General features: G+C 39.6%; 1 protein-coding gene across 1 annotated transcript; it reads left to right on the top strand.

Moving 5' to 3' along the window:
• Nucleotides 1-3,541: 3,541 nt before the first annotated feature.
• On the top strand, nucleotides 3,542-20,949 carry LOC139961326 (uncharacterized). Its single transcript, XM_071960458.1, has 6 exons — nucleotides 3,542-3,869; nucleotides 6,027-7,541; nucleotides 7,779-17,335; nucleotides 17,480-19,024; nucleotides 19,064-19,145; nucleotides 20,918-20,949. Exons 1-6 carry the CDS (start codon nucleotides 3,542-3,544, stop codon nucleotides 20,947-20,949), a joined length of 13,059 nt encoding a protein of 4,352 aa, XP_071816559.1.
• The last annotated feature ends 619 nt before the right edge of the window (nucleotides 20,950-21,568 follow it).

The raw sequence follows: 21,568 nt of genomic DNA, 5'->3' as shown, positions 1-21,568 counted from the left end.
ATTGACAACATTAGAGACAACAACTCATGTAGGTAGTACTATTGAAAGCTCGATAGGCACATCCACAGTAGCTCCAACTACTGAAGAAGAAAGTACTAGGGTAGAAACTTCAGTGATTACCACTCGACAACCTTCAACTAGAGCTGAGATGAGTACTACAGAGGAAGAAACTACATTTGAGAGTACTGTAAGAACATCACTGGTACCCACAACTGAAGAAACAACATTGGAATCAACAGAAGAAGAGACAACAGCCAAAGTCTTGACAACATTAGAGACAACAACACCTGTAATTAGTACTATTGAAATCTCCGCAGCAACTTCCACTGTATCTCCAACTACTGAAGAAGAAAGTACTAGGGTAGAAACTTCAGACATTACAACTCGACAACCTTCAACTACAGCTGAGATGAGTACTACAGAGGAAGAAACTACATTTGAGGGTACTGTAAGAACATCACTGGTACCCACAACTGAAGAAACAACATTGGAATCAACAGAAGAAGAGACAACAGCCAAAGTCTTGACAACATTAGAGACAACAACACCTGTAATTAGTACTATTGAAATCTCCCCAGCAACTTCCACTGTATCTCCAACTACTGAAGAAGAAAGTACTAGGGTAGAAACTTCAGTGATTACCACTCGACAACCTTCAACTACAGCTGAGAAGAGTTCTACAGAAGAAGAAACTACATTTGAGAGTACTGTAAGAACATCACTGGTACCCACAACTGAAGAAACAACATTGGAATCAACAGAAGAAGAGACAACAGCTGAATTATTGACAACATTAGAGACAACAACTCATGTAGGTAGTGCAATTGAAAGCTCTATAGGCACATCCACAGTAACTCCAACTACTGCAGTTGAAAGTACTAGGGTCGAAACTTCAGACATTACAACGCGACAACCTTCAACTACAGCTGAGATGAGTTCTACAGAAGAAGAAACTACATTTGAGAGTACTTTAGGTACATCAATGTTACCCACTACTGAAGAAACAACATTGGAATCAACAGAAGAAGAGACAACAGCCAAAGTCTTGACAACATTAGAGACAACAACACCTGTAATTAGCACTATTGAAAGCTCTGCAGCAACTTCCACTGTATCTCCAACTACTGCAGTTGAAAGTACTAGGGTAGAAACTTCAGACATTACAACTCGACAACCTTCAACTACAGCTGAGAAGAGTTCTACAGAAGAAGAAACTACATTTGAGAGTACTTTCGGTACATCAATGTTACCCACTACTGAAGAAACAACATTGGAATCAACAGAAGAAGAGACAACAGCCAAAGTCTTGACAACATTAGAGACAACAACACCTGTAATTAGCACTATTGAAAGCTCTGCAGCAACTTCCACTGTATCTCCAACTACTGCAGTTGAAAGTACTAGGGTCGAAACTTCAGACATTACAACTCGACAACCTTCAACTACAGCTGAGAAGAGTTCTACAGAAGAAGAAACTACATTTGAGAGTACTTTCGGTACATCAATGTTACCCACTACTGAAGAAACAACACTGGGATCAACAGAAGAAGAGACAACAGCTGAAGTATTGACAACATTAGAGACAACAACTCATGTAGGTAGTACTATTGAAAGCTCGATAGGCACATCCACAGTAGCTCCAACTACTGAAGAAAAAAGTACTAGGGTAGAAACGTCAGTGATTACCACTCGACAACCTTCAACTACAGCTGAGATGAGTACTACAGAGGAAGAAACTGCATTTGAGAGTACTGTAAGAACATCACTGGTACCCACAACTGAAGAAACAACATTGGAATCAACAGAAGAAGAGACAACAGCCAAAGTCTTGACAACATTAGAGACAACAACACCTGTAATTAGTACTATTGAAATCTCCCCAGCAACTTCCACTGTATCTCCAACTACTGCAGTTGAAAGTACTAGGGTAGAAACTTCAGACATTACAACTCGACAACCTTCAACTACAGCTGAGAAGAGTTCTACAGAAGAAGAAACTACATTTGAGAGTACTTTCGGTACATCAATGTTACCCACAACTGAAGAAACAACATTGGAATCAACAGAAGAAGAGACAACAGCCAAAGTCTTGACAACATTAGAGACAACAACACCTGTAATTAGCACTATTGAAAGCTCTGCAGCAACTTCCACTGTATCTCCAACTACTGCAGTTGAAAGTACTAGGGTAGAAACTTCAGACATTACAACTCGACAACCTTCAACTACAGCTGAGAAGAGTTCTACAGAAGAAGAAACTACATTTGAGAGTACTTTCGGTACATCAATGTTACCCACTACTGAAGAAACAACACTGGGATCAACAGAAGCAGAGACAACAGCTGAAGTATTGACAACATTAGAGACAACAACTCCTGTAGGTAGTACTATTGAAAGCTCGATAGGCACATCCACAGTAGCTCCAACTACTGAAGAAGAAAGTACTAGGGTAGAAACTTCAGTGATTACCACTCGACAACCTTCAACTAGAGCTGAGATGAGTACTACAGAGGAAGAAACTACATTTGAGAGTACTGTAAGAACATCACTGGTACCCACAACTGAAGAAACAACATTGGAATCAACAGAAGAAGAGACAACAGCCAAAGTCTTGACAACATTAGAGACAACAACACCTGTAATTAGTACTATTGAAATCTCCGCAGCAACTTCCACTGTATCTCCAACTACTGAAGAAGAAAGTACTAGGGTAGAAACTTCAGACATTACAACTCGACAACCTTCAACTACAGCTGAGATGAGTACTACAGAGGAAGAAACTACATTTGAGGGTACTGTAAGAACATCACTGGTACCCACAACTGAAGAAACAACATTGGAATCAACAGAAGAAGAGACAACAGCCAAAGTCTTGACAACATTAGAGACAACAACACCTGTTATTAGTACTATTGAAATCTCCCCAGCAACTTCCACTGTATCTCCAACTACTGAAGAAGAAAGTACTAGGGTAGAAACTTCAGTGATTACCACTCGACAACCTTCAACTACAGCTGAGAAGAGTTCTACAGAAGAAGAAACTACATTTGAGAGTACTTTCGGTACATCAATGTTACCCACAACTGAAGAAACAACATTGGAATCAACAGAAGAAGAGACAACAGCTGAAGTATTGACAACATTAGAGACAACAACTCATGTAGGTAGTACTATTGAAAGCTCTATAGGCACATCCACAGTAACTCCAGCTACTGCAGTTGAAAGAACTAGGGTCGAAACTTCAGACATTACCACTCGACAACCTTCAACTAAAGCTGAAATGAGTTCTACAGAAGAAGAAACTACATTTGAGAGTACTTTCGGTACATCAATGTTACCCACAACTGAAGTAACAACTTTGGAATCAACAGAAGAAGAGACAACAGCTGAAGGCTTGACAACATTAGATACAACTCATGTAGGTAGTACTATTGAAAGCTCTATAGGCACATCCACAGTAGCTCCAACTTCTGAAGAAGAAAAAAGTACTAGGGTAGAAACTTCAGTAATTACAACTACAGAAATTTCAACTACAGCTGATATGAGTTCTACAGAAGAAGAAAGTACTTTTAGGAGTACTGAAATTACATCAGTGTTACCTACAACTGAAGAATCAACATTGGAATCAACAGAAGAAGACACAACAATCCAAGTCTATACAACATTAGAGCTAACAACTCCCATCAGAAGTTCTTTTGAAAGCTCTGCAGGAACACCTATAGTAGCCTCAACTACTGAAGAAGAAGAAGCAACCGAAAAAATATCTATGCTGGCTACATCTATCAATACAATAACTAAAGATGAATTGAGTAGTATTTTTCCAACGAGTGAAGAAACTCCCGATGTCCTAACTATTACTAAGGAAAAAGGTGAGAAGTTAGTAACTGTCCAAACACCAAGTCAGGGATTTTCAACCATTTTGATTCAAACAACAGAAACAGGAACACGCCAAACTACAGAAGAACTTACATTTGAGAGAACTGAAAGTAAATCACTGCTTCCCACAACTGAAGAAACAACATTGGAAGCAACAGAAGAAGAGACAACAGCGGAAGTCTTGACAACATTAGAGACATTAAGTCCCGTGAGTAGTACTATTGAAAAGACTGCAGCAACTTCCACTGTATCTCCAACTACTGCAGTTGAAAGTACTAGGGTAGAAACTTCAGACATTACAACTCGACAACCTTCAACTACAGCTGAGAAGAGTTCTACAGAAGAAGAAACTACATTTGAGAGTACTTTCGGTACATCAATGTTACCCACTACTGAAGAAACAACATTGGAATCAACAGAAGAAGACACAACAGCCAAAGTCTTTACAACATTAGAGACAACAACTCATGTAGGTAGTACTATTGAAAGCTCTATAGGCACATCCACAGTAGCTCCAACTACTGAAGAAGAAAGTACTAGGGTAGAAACTTCAGAGCGTACAACTCTCAGTCCCTCACCTTCAGAGGAGGTGAGTACTACAGAGCAAGAAACTACATTTAAGAGTACTTTCAGTACATCAATGATACCCACAACTGCAGAAACAACTTTGGCATCAACAGAAGAAGAGACAACAGCCAAAGTATTGACAACATTAGAGACAACAACACCTGTAATTAGCACTATTGAAAGCTCTGCAGCAACTTCCACTGTATCTCCAACTACTGCAGTTGAAAGTACTAGGGTCGAAACTTCAGACATTACAACTCGACAACCTTCAACTACAGCTGAGAAGAGTTCTACAGAAGAAGAAACTACATTTGAGAGTACTTTCGGTACATCAATGTTACCCACTACTGAAGAAACAACACTGGGATCAACAGAAGAAGAGACAACAGCCAAAGTCTTGACAACATTAGAGACAACAACTCCTGTTGTTAGTACTATTGAAAGCTCGATAGGCACATCCACAGTAGCTCCAACTACTGAAGAAGAAAGTACTAGGGTAGAAACTTCAGTGATTACCACTCGACAACCTTCAACTACAGCTGAGATGAGTACTACAGAGGAAGAAACTACATTTGAGAGTACTGTAAGAACATCACTGGTACCCACAACTGAAGAAACAACATTGGAATCAACAGAAGAAGAGACAACAGCTGAATTATTGACAACATTAGAGACAACAACTCATGTAGGTAGTACTATTGAAAGCTCTATAGGCACATCCACAGTAACTCCAACTACTGCAGTTGAAAGTACTAGGGTCGAAACTTCAGACATTACAACGCGACAACCTTCAACTACAGCTGAGAAGAGTTCTACAGAAGAAGAAACTACATTTGAGAGTACTTTAGGTACATCAATGTTACCCACTACTGAAGAAACAACATTGGAATCAACAGAAGAAGAGACAACAGCTGAAGTATTGACAACATTAGAGACAACAACTCATGTAGGTAGTACTATTGAAAGCTCTATAGGCACATCCACAGTAGCTCCAACTACTGAAGAAGAAAGTACTAGGGTAGAAACTTCAGTGATTACCACTCGACAACCTTCAACTAGAGCTGAGATGAGTACTACAGAGGAAGAAACTACATTTGAGAGTACTGTAAGAACATCACTGGTACCCACAACTGAAGAAACAACATTGGAATCAACAGAAGAAGAGACAACAGCCAAAGTCTTGACAACATTAGAGACAACAACACCTGTAATTAGTACTATTGAAATCTCCCCAGCAACTTCCACTGTATCTCCAACTACTGAAGAAGAAAGTACTAGGGTAGAAACTTCAGTGATTACCACTCGACAACCTTCAACTACAGCTGAGATGAGTACTACAGAGGAAGAAACTACATTTGAGAGTACTGTAAGATCATCACTGGTACCCACAACTGAAGAAACAACATTGGAATCAACAGAAGAAGAGACAACAGCCAAAGTCTTGACAACATTAGAGACAACAACACCTGTAATTAGCACTATTGAAAGCTCTGCAGCAACTTCCACTGTATCTCCAACTACTGCAGTTGAAAGTACTAGGGTCGAAACTTCAGACATTACAACTCGACAACCTTCAACTACAGCTGAGAAGAGTTCTACAGAAGAAGAAACTACATTTGAGAGTACTTTCGGTACATCAATGTTACCCACTACTGAAGAAACAACACTGGGATCAACAGAAGAAGAGACAACAGCTGAAGTATTGACAACATTAGAGACAACAACTCATGTAGGTAGTACTATTGAAAGCTCGATAGGCACATCCACAGTAGCTCCAACTACTGAAGAAGAAAGTACTAGGGTAGAAACATCAGTGATTACCACTCGACAACCTTCAACTACAGCTGAGATGAGTACTACAGAGGAAGAAACTACATTTGAGAGTACTGTAAGAACATCACTGGTACCCACAACTGAAGAAACAACATTGGAATCAACAGAAGAAGAGACAACAGCCAAAGTCTTGACAACATTAGAGACAACAACACCTGTAATTAGTACTATTGAAATCTCCCCAGCAACTTCCACTGTATCTCCAACTACTGCAGTTGAAAGTACTAGGGTAGAAACTTCAGACATTACAACTCGACAACCTTCAACTACAGCTGAGAAGAGTTCTACAGAAGAAGAAACTACATTTGAGAGTACTTTCGGTACATCAATGTTACCCACTACTGAAGAAACAACATTGGAATCAACAGAAGAAGAGACAACAGCCAAAGTCTTGACAACATTAGAGACAACAACACCTGTAATTAGCACTATTGAAAGCTCTGCAGCAACTTCCACTGTATCTCCAACTACTGCAGTTGAAAGTACTAGGGTCGAAACTTCAGACATTACAACTCGACAACCTTCAACTACAGCTGAGAAGAGTTCTACAGAAGAAGAAACTACATTTGAGAGTACTTTCGGTACATCAATGTTACCCACTACTGAAGAAACAACACTGGGATCAACAAAAGAAGAGACAACAGCCAAAGTCTTGACAACATTAGAGACAACAACTCATGTAGGTAGTACTATTGAAAGCTCTATAGGCACATCCACAGTAGCTCCAACTACTGAAGAAGAAAGTACTAGGGTAGAAACTTCAGTGATTACCACTCGACAACCTTCAACTACAGCTGAGAAGAGTACTACAGAGGAAGAAACTACATTTGAGAGTACTGTAAGAACATCACTGGTACCCACAACTGAAGAAACAACATTGGAATCAACAGAAGAAGAGACAACAGCCAAAGTCTTGACAACATTAGAGACAACAACACCTGTAATTAGTACTATTGAAATCTCCGCAGCAACTTCCACTGTATCTCCAACTACTGAAGAAGAAAGTACTAGGGTAGAAACTTCAGACATTACAACTCGACAACCTTCAACTACAGCTGAGATGAGTACTACAGAGGAAGAAACTACATTTGAGAGTACTGTAAGAACATCACTGGTACCCACAACTGAAGAAACAACATTGGAATCAACAGAAGAAGAGACAACAGCCAAAGTCTTGACAACATTAGAGACAACAACACCTGTAATTAGCACTATTGAAAGCTCTGCAGCAACTTCCACTGTATCTCCAACTACTGCAGTTGAAAGTACTAGGGTCGAAACTTCAGACATTACAACTCGACAACCTTCAACTACAGCTGAGAAGAGTTCTACAGAAGAAGAAACTACATTTGAGAGTACTTTCGGTACATCAATGTTACCCACTACTGAAGAAACAACACTGGGATCAACAGAAGAAGAGACAACAGCTGAAGTATTGACAACATTAGAGACAACAACTCATGTAGGTAGTACTATTGAAAGCTCGATAGGCACATCCACAGTAGCTCCAACTACTGAAGAAGAAAGTACTAGGGTAGAAACATCAGTGATTACCACTCGACAACCTTCAACTACAGCTGAGATGAGTACTACAGAGGAAGAAACTACATTTGAGAGTACTGTAAGAACATCACTGGTACCCACAACTGAAGAAACAACATTGGAATCAACAGCAGAAGAGACAACAGCCAAAGTCTTGACAACATTAGAGACAACAACACCTGTAATTAGTACTATTGAAATCTCCGCAGCAACTTCCACTGTATCTCCAACTACTGCAGTTGAAAGTACTAGGGTAGAAACTTCAGACATTACAACTCGACAACCTTCAACTACAGCTGAGAAGAGTTCTACAGAAGAAGAAACTACATTTGAGAGTACTTTCGGTACATCAATGTTACCCACTACTGAAGAAACAACATTGGAATCAACAGAAGAAGAGACAACAGCCAAAGTCTTGACAACATTAGAGACAACAACACCTGTAATTAGCACTATTGAAAGCTCTGCAGCAACTTCCACTGTATCTCCAACTACTGCAGTTGAAAGTACTAGGGTCGAAACTTCAGACATTACAACTCGACAACCTTCAACTACAGCTGAGAAGAGTTCTACAGAAGAAGAAACTACATTTGAGAGTACTTTCGGTACATCAATGTTACCCACTACTGAAGAAACAACACTGGGATCAACAAAAGAAGAGACAACAGCCAAAGTCTTGACAACATTAGAGACAACAACTCATGTAGGTAGTACTATTGAAAGCTCTATAGGCACATCCACAGTAGCTCCAACTACTGAAGAAGAAAGTACTAGGGTAGAAACTTCAGTGATTACCACTCGACAACCTTCAACTACAGCTGAGAAGAGTACTACAGAGGAAGAAACTACATTTGAGAGTACTGTAAGAACATCACTGGTACCCACAACTGAAGAAACAACATTGGAATCAACAGAAGAAGAGACAACAGCCAAAGTCTTGACAACATTAGAGACAACAACACCTGTAATTAGTACTATTGAAATCTCCGCAGCAACTTCCACTGTATCTCCAACTACTGAAGAAGAAAGTACTAGGGTAGAAACTTCAGACATTACAACTCGACAACCTTCAACTACAGCTGAGATGAGTACTACAGAGGAAGAAACTACATTTGAGAGTACTGTAAGAACATCACTGGTACCCACAACTGAAGAAACAACATTGGAATCAACAGAAGAAGAGACAACAGCCAAAGTCTTGACAACATTAGAGACAACAACACCTGTAATTAGTACTATTGAAATCTCCCCAGCAACTTCCACTGTATCTCCAACTACTGAAGAAGAAAGTACTAGGGTAGAAACTTCAGTGATTACCACTCGACAACCTTCAACTACAGCTGAGATGAGTACTACAGAGGAAGAAACTACATTTGAGGGTACTGTAAGAACATCACTGGTACCCACAACTGAAGAAACAACATTGGAATCAACAGAAGAAGAGACAACAGCCAAAGTCTTGACAACATTAGAGACAACAACACCTGTAATTAGTACTATTGAAATCTCCCCAGCAACTTCCACTGTATCTCCAACTACTGAAGAAGAAAGTACTAGGGTAGAAACTTCAGTGATTACCACTCGACAACCTTCAACTACAGCTGAGAAGAGTTCTACAGTAGAAGAAACTACATTTGAGAGTACTTTCGGTACATCAATGTTACCCACAACTGAAGAAACAACATTGGAATCAACAGAAGAAGAGACAACAGCCAAAGTCTTGACAACATTAGAGACAACAACACCTGTAATTAGCACTATTAAAAGCTCTGCAGCAACTTCCACTGTATCTCCAACTACTGCAGTTGAAAGTACTAGGGTAGAAACTTCAGACATTACAACTCGACAACCTTCAACTACAGCTGAGAAGAGTTCTACAGAAGAAGAAACTACATTTGAGAGTACTTTCGGTACATCAATGTTACCCACTACTGAAGAAACAACACTGGTATCAACAGAAGAAGAGACAACAGCTGAAGTATTGACAACATTTGAGACAACAACTCATGTAGGTAGTACTATTGAAAGCTCTATAGGCACATCCACAGTAGCTCCAACTACTGAAGAAGAAAGTACTAGGGTAGAAACTTCAGTGATTACCACTCGACAACCTTCAACTACAGCTGAGATGAGTACTACAGAGGAAGAAACTACATTTGAGAGTACTGTAAGAACATCACTGGTACCCACAACTGAAGAAACAACATTGGAATCAACAGAAGAAGAGACAACAGCCAAAGTCTTGACAACATTAGAGACAACAACACCTGTAATTAGTACTATTGAAATCTCCGCAGCAACTTCCACTGTATCTCCAACTACTGAAGAAGAAAGTACTAGGGTAGAAACTTCAGACATTACAACTCGACAACCTTCAACTACAGCTGAGATGAGTACTACAGAGGAAGAAACTACATTTGAGAGTACTGTAAGAACATCACTGGTACCCACAACTGAAGAAACAACATTGGAATCAACAGAAGAAGAGACAACAGCCAAAGTCTTGACAACATTAGAGACAACAACACCTGTAATTAGTACTATTGAAATCTCCCCAGCAACTTCCACTGTATCTCCAACTACTGAAGAAGAAAGTACTAGGGTAGAAACTTCAGTGATTACCACTCGACAACCTTCAACTACAGCTGAGATGAGTACTACAGAGGAAGAAACTACATTTGAGGGTACTGTAAGAACATCACTGGTACCCACAACTGAAGAAACAACATTGGAATCAACAGAAGAAGAGACAACAGCCAAAGTCTTGACAACATTAGAGACAACAACACCTGTAATTAGTACTATTGAAATCTCCCCAGCAACTTCCACTGTATCTCCAACTACTGAAGAAGAAAGTACTAGGGTAGAAACTTCAGTGATTACCACTCGACAACCTTCAACTACAGCTGAGAAGAGTTCTACAGAAGAAGAAACTACATTTGAGAGTACTTTCGGTACATCAATGTTACCCACAACTGAAGAAACAACATTGGAATCAACAGAAGAAGAGACAACAGCCAAAGTCTTGACAACATTAGAGACAACAACACCTGTAATTAGCACTATTGAAAGCTCTGCAGCAACTTCCACTGTATCTCCAACTACTGCAGTTGAAAGTACTAGGGTAGAAACTTCAGACATTACAACTCGACAACCTTCAACTACAGCTGAGAAGAGTTCTACAGAAGAAGAAACTACATTTGAGAGTACTTTCGGTACATCACTGGTACCCACAACTGAAGAAACAACATTGGAATCAACAGAAGAAGAGACAACAGCCAAAGTCTTGACAACATTAGAGACAACAACACCTGTAATTAGTACTATTGAAATCTCCCCAGCAACTTCCACTGTATCTCCAACTACTGAAGAAGAAAGTACTAGGGTAGAAACTTCAGTGATTACCACTCGACAACCTTCAACTACAGCTGAGATGAGTACTACAGAGGAAGAAACTACATTTGAGAGTACTGTAAGAACACCACTGGTACCCACAACTGAAGAAACAACATTGGAATCAACAGAAGAAGAGACAACAGCTGAAGTATTGACAACATTAGAGACAACAACTCATGTAGGTAGTACTATTGAAAGCTCTATAGGCACATCCACAGTAACTCCAACTACTGCAGTTGAAAGAACTAGGGTCGAAACTTCAGACATTACCACTCGACAACCTTCAACTAAAGCTGAGATGAGTTCTACAGAAGAAGAAACTACATTTGAGAGTACTTTCGGTACATCAATGTTACCCACAACTGAAGTAACAACTTTGGAATCAACAGAAGAAGAGACAACAGCTGAAGGCTTGACAACATTAGATACAACTCATGTAGGTAGTACTATTGAAAGCTCTATAGGCACATCCACAGTAGCTCCAACTTCTGAAGAAGAAAAAAGTACTAGGGTAGAAACTTCAGTAATTACAACTACAGAAATTTCAACTACAGCTGATATGAGTTCTACAGAAGAAGAAAGTACTTTTAGGAGTACTGAAATTACATCAGTGTTACCTACAACTGAAGAATCAACATTGGAATCAACAGAAGAAGACACAACAATCCAAGTCTATACAACATTAGAGCTAACAACTCCCATCAGAAGTTCTTTTGAAAGCTCTGCAGGAACACCTATAGCAGCCTCAACTACTGAAGAAGAAGAAGCAACCGAAAAAATATCTATGCTGGCTACATCTATCAATACAATAACTAAAGATGAATTGAGTAGTATTTTTCCAACGAGTGAAGAAACTCCCGATGTCCTAACTATTACTAAGGAAAAAGGTGAGAAGTTAGTAACTGTCCAAACACCAAGTCAGGGATTTTCAACCATTTTGATTCAAACAACAGAAACAGGAACACGCCAAACTACAGAAGAACTTACATTTGAGAGAACTGAAAGTAAATCACTGCTTCCCACAACTGAAGAAACAACATTGGAAGCAACAGAAGAAGAGACAACAGCGGAAGTCTTGACAACATTAGAGACATTAAGTCCCGTGAGTAGTACTATTGAAAAGACTGCAGCAACTTCCACTGTATCTCCAACTACTGCAGTTGAAAGTACTAGGGTAGAAACTTCAGACATTACAACTCGACAACCTTCAACTACAGCTGAGAAGAGTTCTACAGAAGAAGAAACTACATTTGAGAGTACTTTCGGTACATCAATGTTACCCACTACTGAAGAAACAACATTGGAATCAACAGAAGAAGACACAACAGCCAAAGTCTTTACAACATTAGAGACAACAACTCATGTAGGTAGTACTATTGAAAGCTCTATAGGCACATCCACAGTAGCTCCAACTACTGAAGAAGAAAGTACTAGGGTAGAAACTTCAGAGCGTACAACTCTCAGTCCGTCACCTTCAGAGGAGGTGAGTACTACAGAGCAAGAAACTACATTTAAGAGTACTTTCAGTACATCAATGATACCCACAACTGCAGAAACAACTTTGGCATCAACAGAAGAAGAGACAACAGCCAAAGTATTGACAACATTAGAGACAACAACACCTGTAATTAGCACTATTGAAAGCTCTGCAGCAACTTCCACTGTATCTCCAACTACTGCAGTTGAAAGTACTAGGGTAGAAACTTCAGACATTACAACTCGACAACCTTCAACTACAGCTGAGAAGAGTTCTACAGAAGAAGAAACTACATTTGAGAGTACTTTCGGTACATCAATGTTACCCACTACTGAAGAAACAACACTGGGATCAACAGAAGAAGAGACAACAGCCAAAGTATTGACAACATTAGAGACAACAACTCATGTAGGTAGTACTATTGAAAGCTCGATAGGCACATCCACAGTAGCTCCAACTACTGAAGAAGAAAGTACTAGGGTAGAAACGTCAGTGATTACCACTCAACAACCTTCAACTACAGCTGAGATGAGTACTACAGAGGAAGAAACTACATTTGAGAGTACTGTAAGAACATCACTGGTACCCACAACTGAAGAAACAACATTGGAATCAACAGAAGAAGAGACAACAGCTGAATTATTGACAACATTAGAGACAACAACTCATGTAGGTAGTACTATTGAAAGCTCTATAGGCACATCCACAGTAACTCCAACTACTGCATTTGAAAGTACTAGGGTCGAAACTTCAGACATTACAACGCGACAACCTTCAACTACAGCTGAGAAGAGTTCTACAGAAGAAGAAACTACATTTGAGAGTACTTTAGGTACATCAATGTTACCCACTACTGAAGAAACAACATTGGAATCAACAGAAGAAGAGACAACAGCCAAAGTCTTGACAACATTAGAGACAACAACACCTGTAATTAGCACTATTGAAAGCTCTGCAGCAACTTCCACTGTATCTCCAACTACTGCAGTTGAAAGTACTAGGGTAGAAACTTCAGACATTACAACTCGACAACCTTCAACTACAGCTGAGAAGAGTTCTACAGAAGAAGAAACTACATTTGAGAGTACTTTCGGTACATCAATGTTACCCACTACTGAAGAAACAACATTGGAATCAACAGAAGAAGAGACAACAGCCAAAGTCTTGACAACATTAGAGACAACAACACCTGTAATTAGCACTATTGAAAGCTCTGCAGCAACTTCCACTGTATCTCCAACTACTGCAGTTGAAAGTACTAGGGTCGAAACTTCAGACATTACAACTCGACAACCTTCAACTACAGCTGAGAAGAGTTCTACAGAAGAAGAAACTACATTTGAGAGTACTTTCGGTACATCAATGTTACCCACTACTGAAGAAACAACACTGGGATCAACAGAAGAAGAGACAACAGCTGAAGTATTGACAACATTAGAGACAACAACTCATGTAGGTAGTACTATTGAAAGCTCGATAGGCACATCCACAGTAGCTCCAACTACTGAAGAAGAAAGTACTAGGGTAGAAACGTCAGTGATTACCACTCGACAACCTTCAACTACAGCTGAGATGAGTACTACAGAGGAAGAAACTGCATTTGAGAGTACTGTAAGAACATCACTGGTACCCACAACTGAAGAAACAACATTGGAATCAACAGAAGAAGAGACAACAGCCAAAGTCTTGACAACATTAGAGACAACAACACCTGTAATTAGTACTATTGAAATCTCCCCAGCAACTTCCACTGTATCTCCAACTACTGCAGTTGAAAGTACTAGGGTAGAAACTTCAGACATTACAACTCGACAACCTTCAACTACAGCTGAGAAGAGTTCTACAGAAGAAGAAACTACATTTGAGAGTACTTTCGGTACATCAATGTTACCCACAACTGAAGAAACAACATTGGAATCAACAGAAGAAGAGACAACAGCCAAAGTCTTGACAACATTAGAGACAACAACACCTGTAATTAGTACTATTGAAATCTCCCCAGCAACTTCCACTGTATCTCCAACTACTGAAGAAGAAAGTACTAGGGTAGAAACTTCAGTGATTACCACTCGACAACCTTCAACTACAGCTGAGATGAGTACTACAGAGGAAGAAACTACATTTGAGAGTACTGTAAGAACATCACTGGTACCCACAACTGAAGAAACAACATTGGAATCAACAGAAGAAGAGACAACAGCTGAAGTATTGACAACATTAGAGACAACAACTCATGTAGGTAGTACTATTGAAAGCTCTATAGGCACATCCACAGTAACTCCAACTACTGCAGTTGAAAGTACTAGGGTCGAAACTTCAGACATTACAACGCGACAACCTTCAACTACAGCTGAGAAGAGTTCTACAGAAGAAGAAACTACATTTGAGAGTACTTTCGGTACATCAATGTTACCCACAACTGAAGTAACAACTTTGGAATCAACAGAAGAAGAGACAACAGCTGAAGGCTTGACAACATTAGATACAACTCATGTAGGTAGTACTATTGAAAGCTCTATAGGCACATCCACAGTAGCTCCAACTTCTGAAGAAGAAAAAAGTACTAGGGTAGAAACTTCAGTAATTACAACTACAGAAATTTCAACTACAGCTGATATGAGTTCTACAGAAGAAGAAAGTACTTTTAGGAGTACTGAAATTACATCAGTGTTACCTACAACTGAAGAATCAACATTGGAATCAACAGAAGAAGACACAACAATCCAAGTCTATACAACATTAGAGCTAACAACTCCCATCAGAAGTTCTTTTGAAAGCTCTGCAGGAACACCTATAGTAGCCTCAACTACTGAAGAAGAAGAAGCAACCGAAAAAATATCTATGCTGGCTACATCTATCAATACAATAACTAAAGATGAATTGAGTAGTATTTTTCCAACGAGTGAAGAAACTCCCGATGTCCTAACTATTACTAAGGAAAAAGGTGAGAAGTTAGTAACTGTCCAAACACCAAGTCAGGGATTTTCAACCATTTTGATTCAAACAACAGAAACAGGAACACGCCAAACTACAGAAGAACTTACATTTGAGAGAACTGAAAGTAAATCACTGCTTCCCACAACTGAAGAAACAACATTGGAAGCAACAGAAGAAGAGACAACAGCGGAAGTCTTGACAACATTAGAGACATTAAGTCCCGTGAGTAGTACTATTGAAAAGACTGCAGCAACTTCCACTGTATCTCCAACTACTGCAGTTGAAAGTACTAGGGTAGAAACTTCAGACATTACAACTCGACAACCTTCAACTACAGCTGAGAAGAGTTCTACAGAAGAAGAAACTACATTTGAGAGTACTTTCGGTACATCAATGTTACCCACTACTGAAGAAACAACATTGGAATCAACAGAAGAAGACACAACAGCCAAAGTCTTTACAACATTAGAGACAACAACTCATGTAGGTAGTACTATTGAAAGCTCTATAGGCACATCCACAGTAGCTCCAACTACTGAAGAAGAAAGTACTAGGGTAGAAACTTCAGAGCGTACAACTCTCAGTCCCTCACCTTCAGAGGAGGTGAGTACTACAGAGCAAGAAACTACATTTAAGAGTACTTTCAGTACATCAATGATACCCACAACTGCAGAAACAACTTTGGCATCAACAGAAGAAGAGACAACAGCCAAAGTATTGACAACATTAGAGACAACAACACCTGTAATTAGCACTATTGAAAGCTCTGCAGCAACTTCCACTGTATCTCCAACTACTGCAGTTGAAAGTACTAGGGTAGAAACTTCAGACATTACAACTCGACAACCTTCAACTACAGCTGAGAAGAGTTCTACAGAAGAAGAAACTACATTTGAGAGTACTTTCGGTACATCAATGTTACCCACTACTGAAGAAACAACATTGGAATCAACAGAAGAAGAGACAACAGCCAAAGTCTTGACAACATTAGAGACAACAACACCTGTAATTGGCACTATTGAAAGCTCTGCAGCAACTTCCACTGTATCTCCAACTACTGCAGTTGAAAGTACTAGGGTAGAAACTTCAGACATTACAACTCGACAACCTTCAACTACAGCTGAGAAGAGTTCTACAGAAGAAGAAACTACATTTGAGAGTACTTTCGGTACATCAATGTTACCCACTACTGAAGAAACAACACCGGGATCAACAGAAGAAGAGACAACAGCTGAAGTATTGACAACATTAGAGACAACAACTCATGTAGGTAGTACTATTGAAAGCTCGATAGGCACATCCACAGTAGCTCCAACTACTGAAGAAGAAAGTACTAGGGTAGAAACTTCAGTGATTACCACTCGACAACCTTCAACTACAGCTGAGATGAGTACTACAGAGGAAGAAACTACATTTGAGAGTACTGTAAGAACATCAATGGTACCCACAACTGAAGAAACAACATTGGAATCAACAGAAGAAGAGACAACAGCCAAAGTCTTGACAACATTAGAGACAACAACACCTGTAATTAGTACTATTGAAAGCTCTGCAGCAACCTCCACTGTATCTCCAACTACTGCAGTTGAAAGTACTAGGGTAGAAACTTCAGACATTACAACTCGACAACCTTCAACTACAGCTGAGAAGAGTTCTACAGAAGAAGAAACTACATTTGAGAGTACTTTCGGTACATCAATGTTACCCACTACTGAAGAAACAACACTGGGATCAACAGAAGAAGAGACAACAGCTGAAGTATTGACAACATTAGAGACAACAACTCATGTAGGTAGTACTATTGAAAGCTCGATAGGCACATCCACAGTAGCTCCAACTACTGAAGAAGAAAGTACTAGGGTAGAAACTTCAGTGATTACCACTCGACAACCTTCAACTACAGCTGAGATGAGTACTACAGAGGAAGAAACTACATTTGAGAGTACTGTAAGAACATCACTGGTACCCACAACTGAAGAAACAACATTGGAATCAACAGAAGAAGAGACAACAGCAAAAGTCTTGACAACATTAGTCACAACAACACCTGTAATTAGTACTATAGAAATCTCCGCAGCAACTTCCACTGTATCTCCAACTACTGAAGAAGAAAGTACTAAGGTAGAAACTTCAGACATTACAACTCGACAACCTTCAACTACAGCTGAGAAGAGTTCTACAGAAGAAGAAACTACATTTGAGAGTACTTTCGGTACATCAATGTTACCCACTACTGAAGAAACAACACTGAGATCAACAGAAGAAGAGACAACAGCTGAAGTATTGACAACATTAGAGACAACAACTCCTGTTGTTAGTACTATTGAAAGCTCTATAGGCACATCCACAGTCGCTCCAACTACTGAAGAAGAAAGTACTAGGGTAGAAACTTCAGTGATTACCACTCGACAACCTTCAACTACAGCTGAGATGAGTATCACAGAGGAAGAAACTACATTTGAGAGTACTGTAAGAACATCACTGGTACCCACAACTGAAGAAACAACATTGGAATCAACAGAAGAAGAGACAACAGCTGAAGTATTGACAACATTAGAGACAACAACTCATGTAGGTAGTACTATTGAAAGCTCTATAGGCACATCCACAGTAACTCCAACTACTGCAGTTGAAAGTACTAGGGTCAAAACTTCAGACATTAAAACTCGACAACCTTCAACTACAGCTGAGAAGAGTTCTACAGAAGAAGAAACTACATTTGAGAGTACTTTCGGTACATCAATGTTACCCACTACTGAAGAAACAACATTGGAATCAACAGAAGAAGAGACAACAGCCAAAGTCTTGACAACATTAGAGACAACAACACCTGTAATTAGCACTATTGAAAGCTCTGCAGCAACTTCCACTGTATCTCCAACTACTGCAGTTGAAAGTACTAGGGTAGAAACTTCAGACATTACAACTCGACAACCTTCAACTACAGCTGAGAAGAGTTCTACAGAAGAAGAAACTACATTTGAGAGTACTTTCGGTACATCAATGTTACCCACTACTGAAGAAACAACACTGGGATCAACAGAAGAAGAGACAACAGCTGAAGTATTGACAACACTAGAGACAACAACTCATGTAGGTAGTACTATTGAAAGCTCGATAGGCACATCCACAGTAGCTCCAACTACTGAAGAAGAAAGTACTAGGGTAGAAACTTCAGTGATTACCACTCGACAACCTTCAACTACTGCTGAGATGAGTACTACAGAGGAAGAAACTACATTTGAGAGTACTGTAAGAACATCACTGGTACCCACAACTGAAGAAACAACATTGGAATCAACAGAAGAAGAGACAACAGCTGAAGTATTGACAACATTAGAGACAACAACTCATGTAGGTAGTACTATTGAAAGCTCTATAGGCACATCCACAGTAACTCCAACTACTACAGTTGAAAGTACTAGGGTAGAAACTTCAGACATTACAACTCGACAACCTTCAACTACAGCTGAGAAGAGTTCTACAGAAGAAGAAACTACATTTGAGAGTACTTTCGGTACATCAATGTTACCCACTACTGAAGAAACAACATTGGAATCAATAGAAGAAGAGACAACAGCCAAAGTCTTGACAACATTAGAGACAACAACACCTGTAATTAGCACTATTGAAAGCTCTGCAGCAACTTCCACTGTATCTCCAACTACTGCAGTTGAAAGTACTAGGGTAGAAACTTCAGACATTACAACTCGACAACCTTCAACTACAGCTGAGAAGAGTTCTACAGAAGAAGAAACTACATTTGAGAGTACTTTCGGTACATCAATGTTACCCACTACTGAAGAAACAACACTGGGATCAACAGAAGAAGAGACAACAGCTGAAGTATTGACAACATTAGAGACAACAACTCCTGTAGGTAGTACTATTGAAAGCTCCATAGGCACATCCACAGTAACTCCAACTACTGCAGTTGAAAGTACTAGGGTCGAAACTTCAGACATTAAAACTCGACAACCTTCAACTACAGCTGAGAAGAGTTCTACAGAAGAAGAAACTACATTTGAGAGTACTTTCGGTACATCAATGTTACCCACTACTGAAGAAACAACATTGGAATCAACAGAAGAAGAGACAACAGCCAAAGTCTTGACAACATTAGAGACAACAACACCTGTAATTAGCACTATTGAAAGCTCTGCAGCAACTTCCACTGTATCTCCAACTACTGCAGTTGAAAGTACAAGGGTCGAAACTTCAGACATTACAACTCGACAACCTTCAACTACAGCTGAGAAGAGTTCTACAGAAGAAGAAACTACATTTGAGAGTACTTTCGGTACATCAATGTTACCCACTACTGAAGAAACAACACTGGGATCAACAGAAGAAGAGACAACAGCTGAAGTATTGACAAGATTAGAGACAACAACTCATGTAGGTAGTACTATTGAAAGCTCGATAGGCACATCCACAGTAGCTCCAACTACTGAAGAAGAAAGTACTAGGGTCGAAACTTCAGTGATTACCACTCGACAACCTTCAACTACTGCTGAGATGAGTACTACAGAGGAAGAAACTACATTTGAGAGTACTGTAAGAACATCACTGGTACCCACAACTGAAGAAACAACATTGGAATCAACAGAAGAAGAGACAACAGCTGAAGTATTGACAACATTAGAGACAACAACTCATGTAGGTAGTACTATTGAAAGCTCTATAGGCACATCCACAGTAACTCCAACTACTGCAGTTGAAAGTACTAGGGTCGAAACTTCAGACATTACAACTCGACAACCTTCAACTACAGCTGAGAAGAGTTCTACAGAAGAAGAAACTACATTTGAGAGTACTTTCGGTACATCAATGTTACCCACTACTGAAGAAACAACATTGGAATCAACAGAAGAAGAGACAACAGCCAAAGTCTTGACAACATTAGAGACAACAACACCTGTAATTAGCACTATTGAAAGCTCTGCAGCAACTTCCACAGTATCTCCAACTACTGCAGTTGAAAGTACTAGGGTAGAAACTTCAGACATTACAACTCGACAACCTTCAACTACAGCTGAGAAGAGTTCTACAGAAGAAGAAACTACATTTGAGAGTACTTTCGGTACATCAATGTTACCCACTACTGAAGAAACAACACTGGGATCAACAGAAGAAGAGACAACAGCTGAAGTATTGACAACATTAGAGACAACAACTCCTGTAGGTAGTACTATTGAAAGCTCCATAGGCACATCCACAGTAGCACCAACTACTGAAGAAGAAAGTACTTCAGTGATTACCACTCGACAACCTTCAACTACTGCTGAGATGAGTTCTACGGAAGAAGTAACGACATTTGAGAGTTCTTCTCGTACATCAATGTTACCCACTACTGAAGAAACAACTTTGGAATCAACAGAAGAAGAGACAACAGCTGAAGTCTTGACAACCTTAGAAACAACAACATCTTTTAGTAGTACGATTGAAAGCTCTGCAGCAACTTCCACTGTATCTCCAACTAGTGAAGAAGAAAGTACTAGGGTAGAAACTTCAGAGCGTACAACTCTCAGTCCCTCACCGTCAGAGGAGGTGAGTACTACAGAGGAAGAAACTACATTTGAGAGTACTTCACATGCATCAATGTTACCCACAACTGAAGAAACAACTTTGGAATCAACAGAAGAAGAGACAACAGCCAAAGTCTTGACAACATTAGAAACAACAACACCTGTAAGTAGTACAATTGAAAGCTCTATAGGCACATCCACAGTATCTCCAACTACTGCAGTTGAAAGTACAAGGGTAGAAACTTCAGACATTACAACTCGACAACCTTCAACTACAGCTGAGAAGAGTTCTACAGAAGAAGAAACTACATTTGAGAGTACTTTCGGTACATCAATGTTACCCACTACTGAAGAAACAACACTGGGATCAACAGAAGAAGAGACAACAGCTGAAGTATTGACAACATTAGTC

The sequence above is a fragment of the Apostichopus japonicus genome, chromosome 20, assembly GCF_037975245.1.
Source record: "Apostichopus japonicus isolate 1M-3 chromosome 20, ASM3797524v1, whole genome shotgun sequence".
Classification (NCBI taxonomy): domain Eukaryota; kingdom Metazoa; phylum Echinodermata; class Holothuroidea; order Aspidochirotida; family Stichopodidae; genus Apostichopus; species Apostichopus japonicus.
This window is presented reverse-complemented; position numbering and strand designations above follow the sequence as displayed.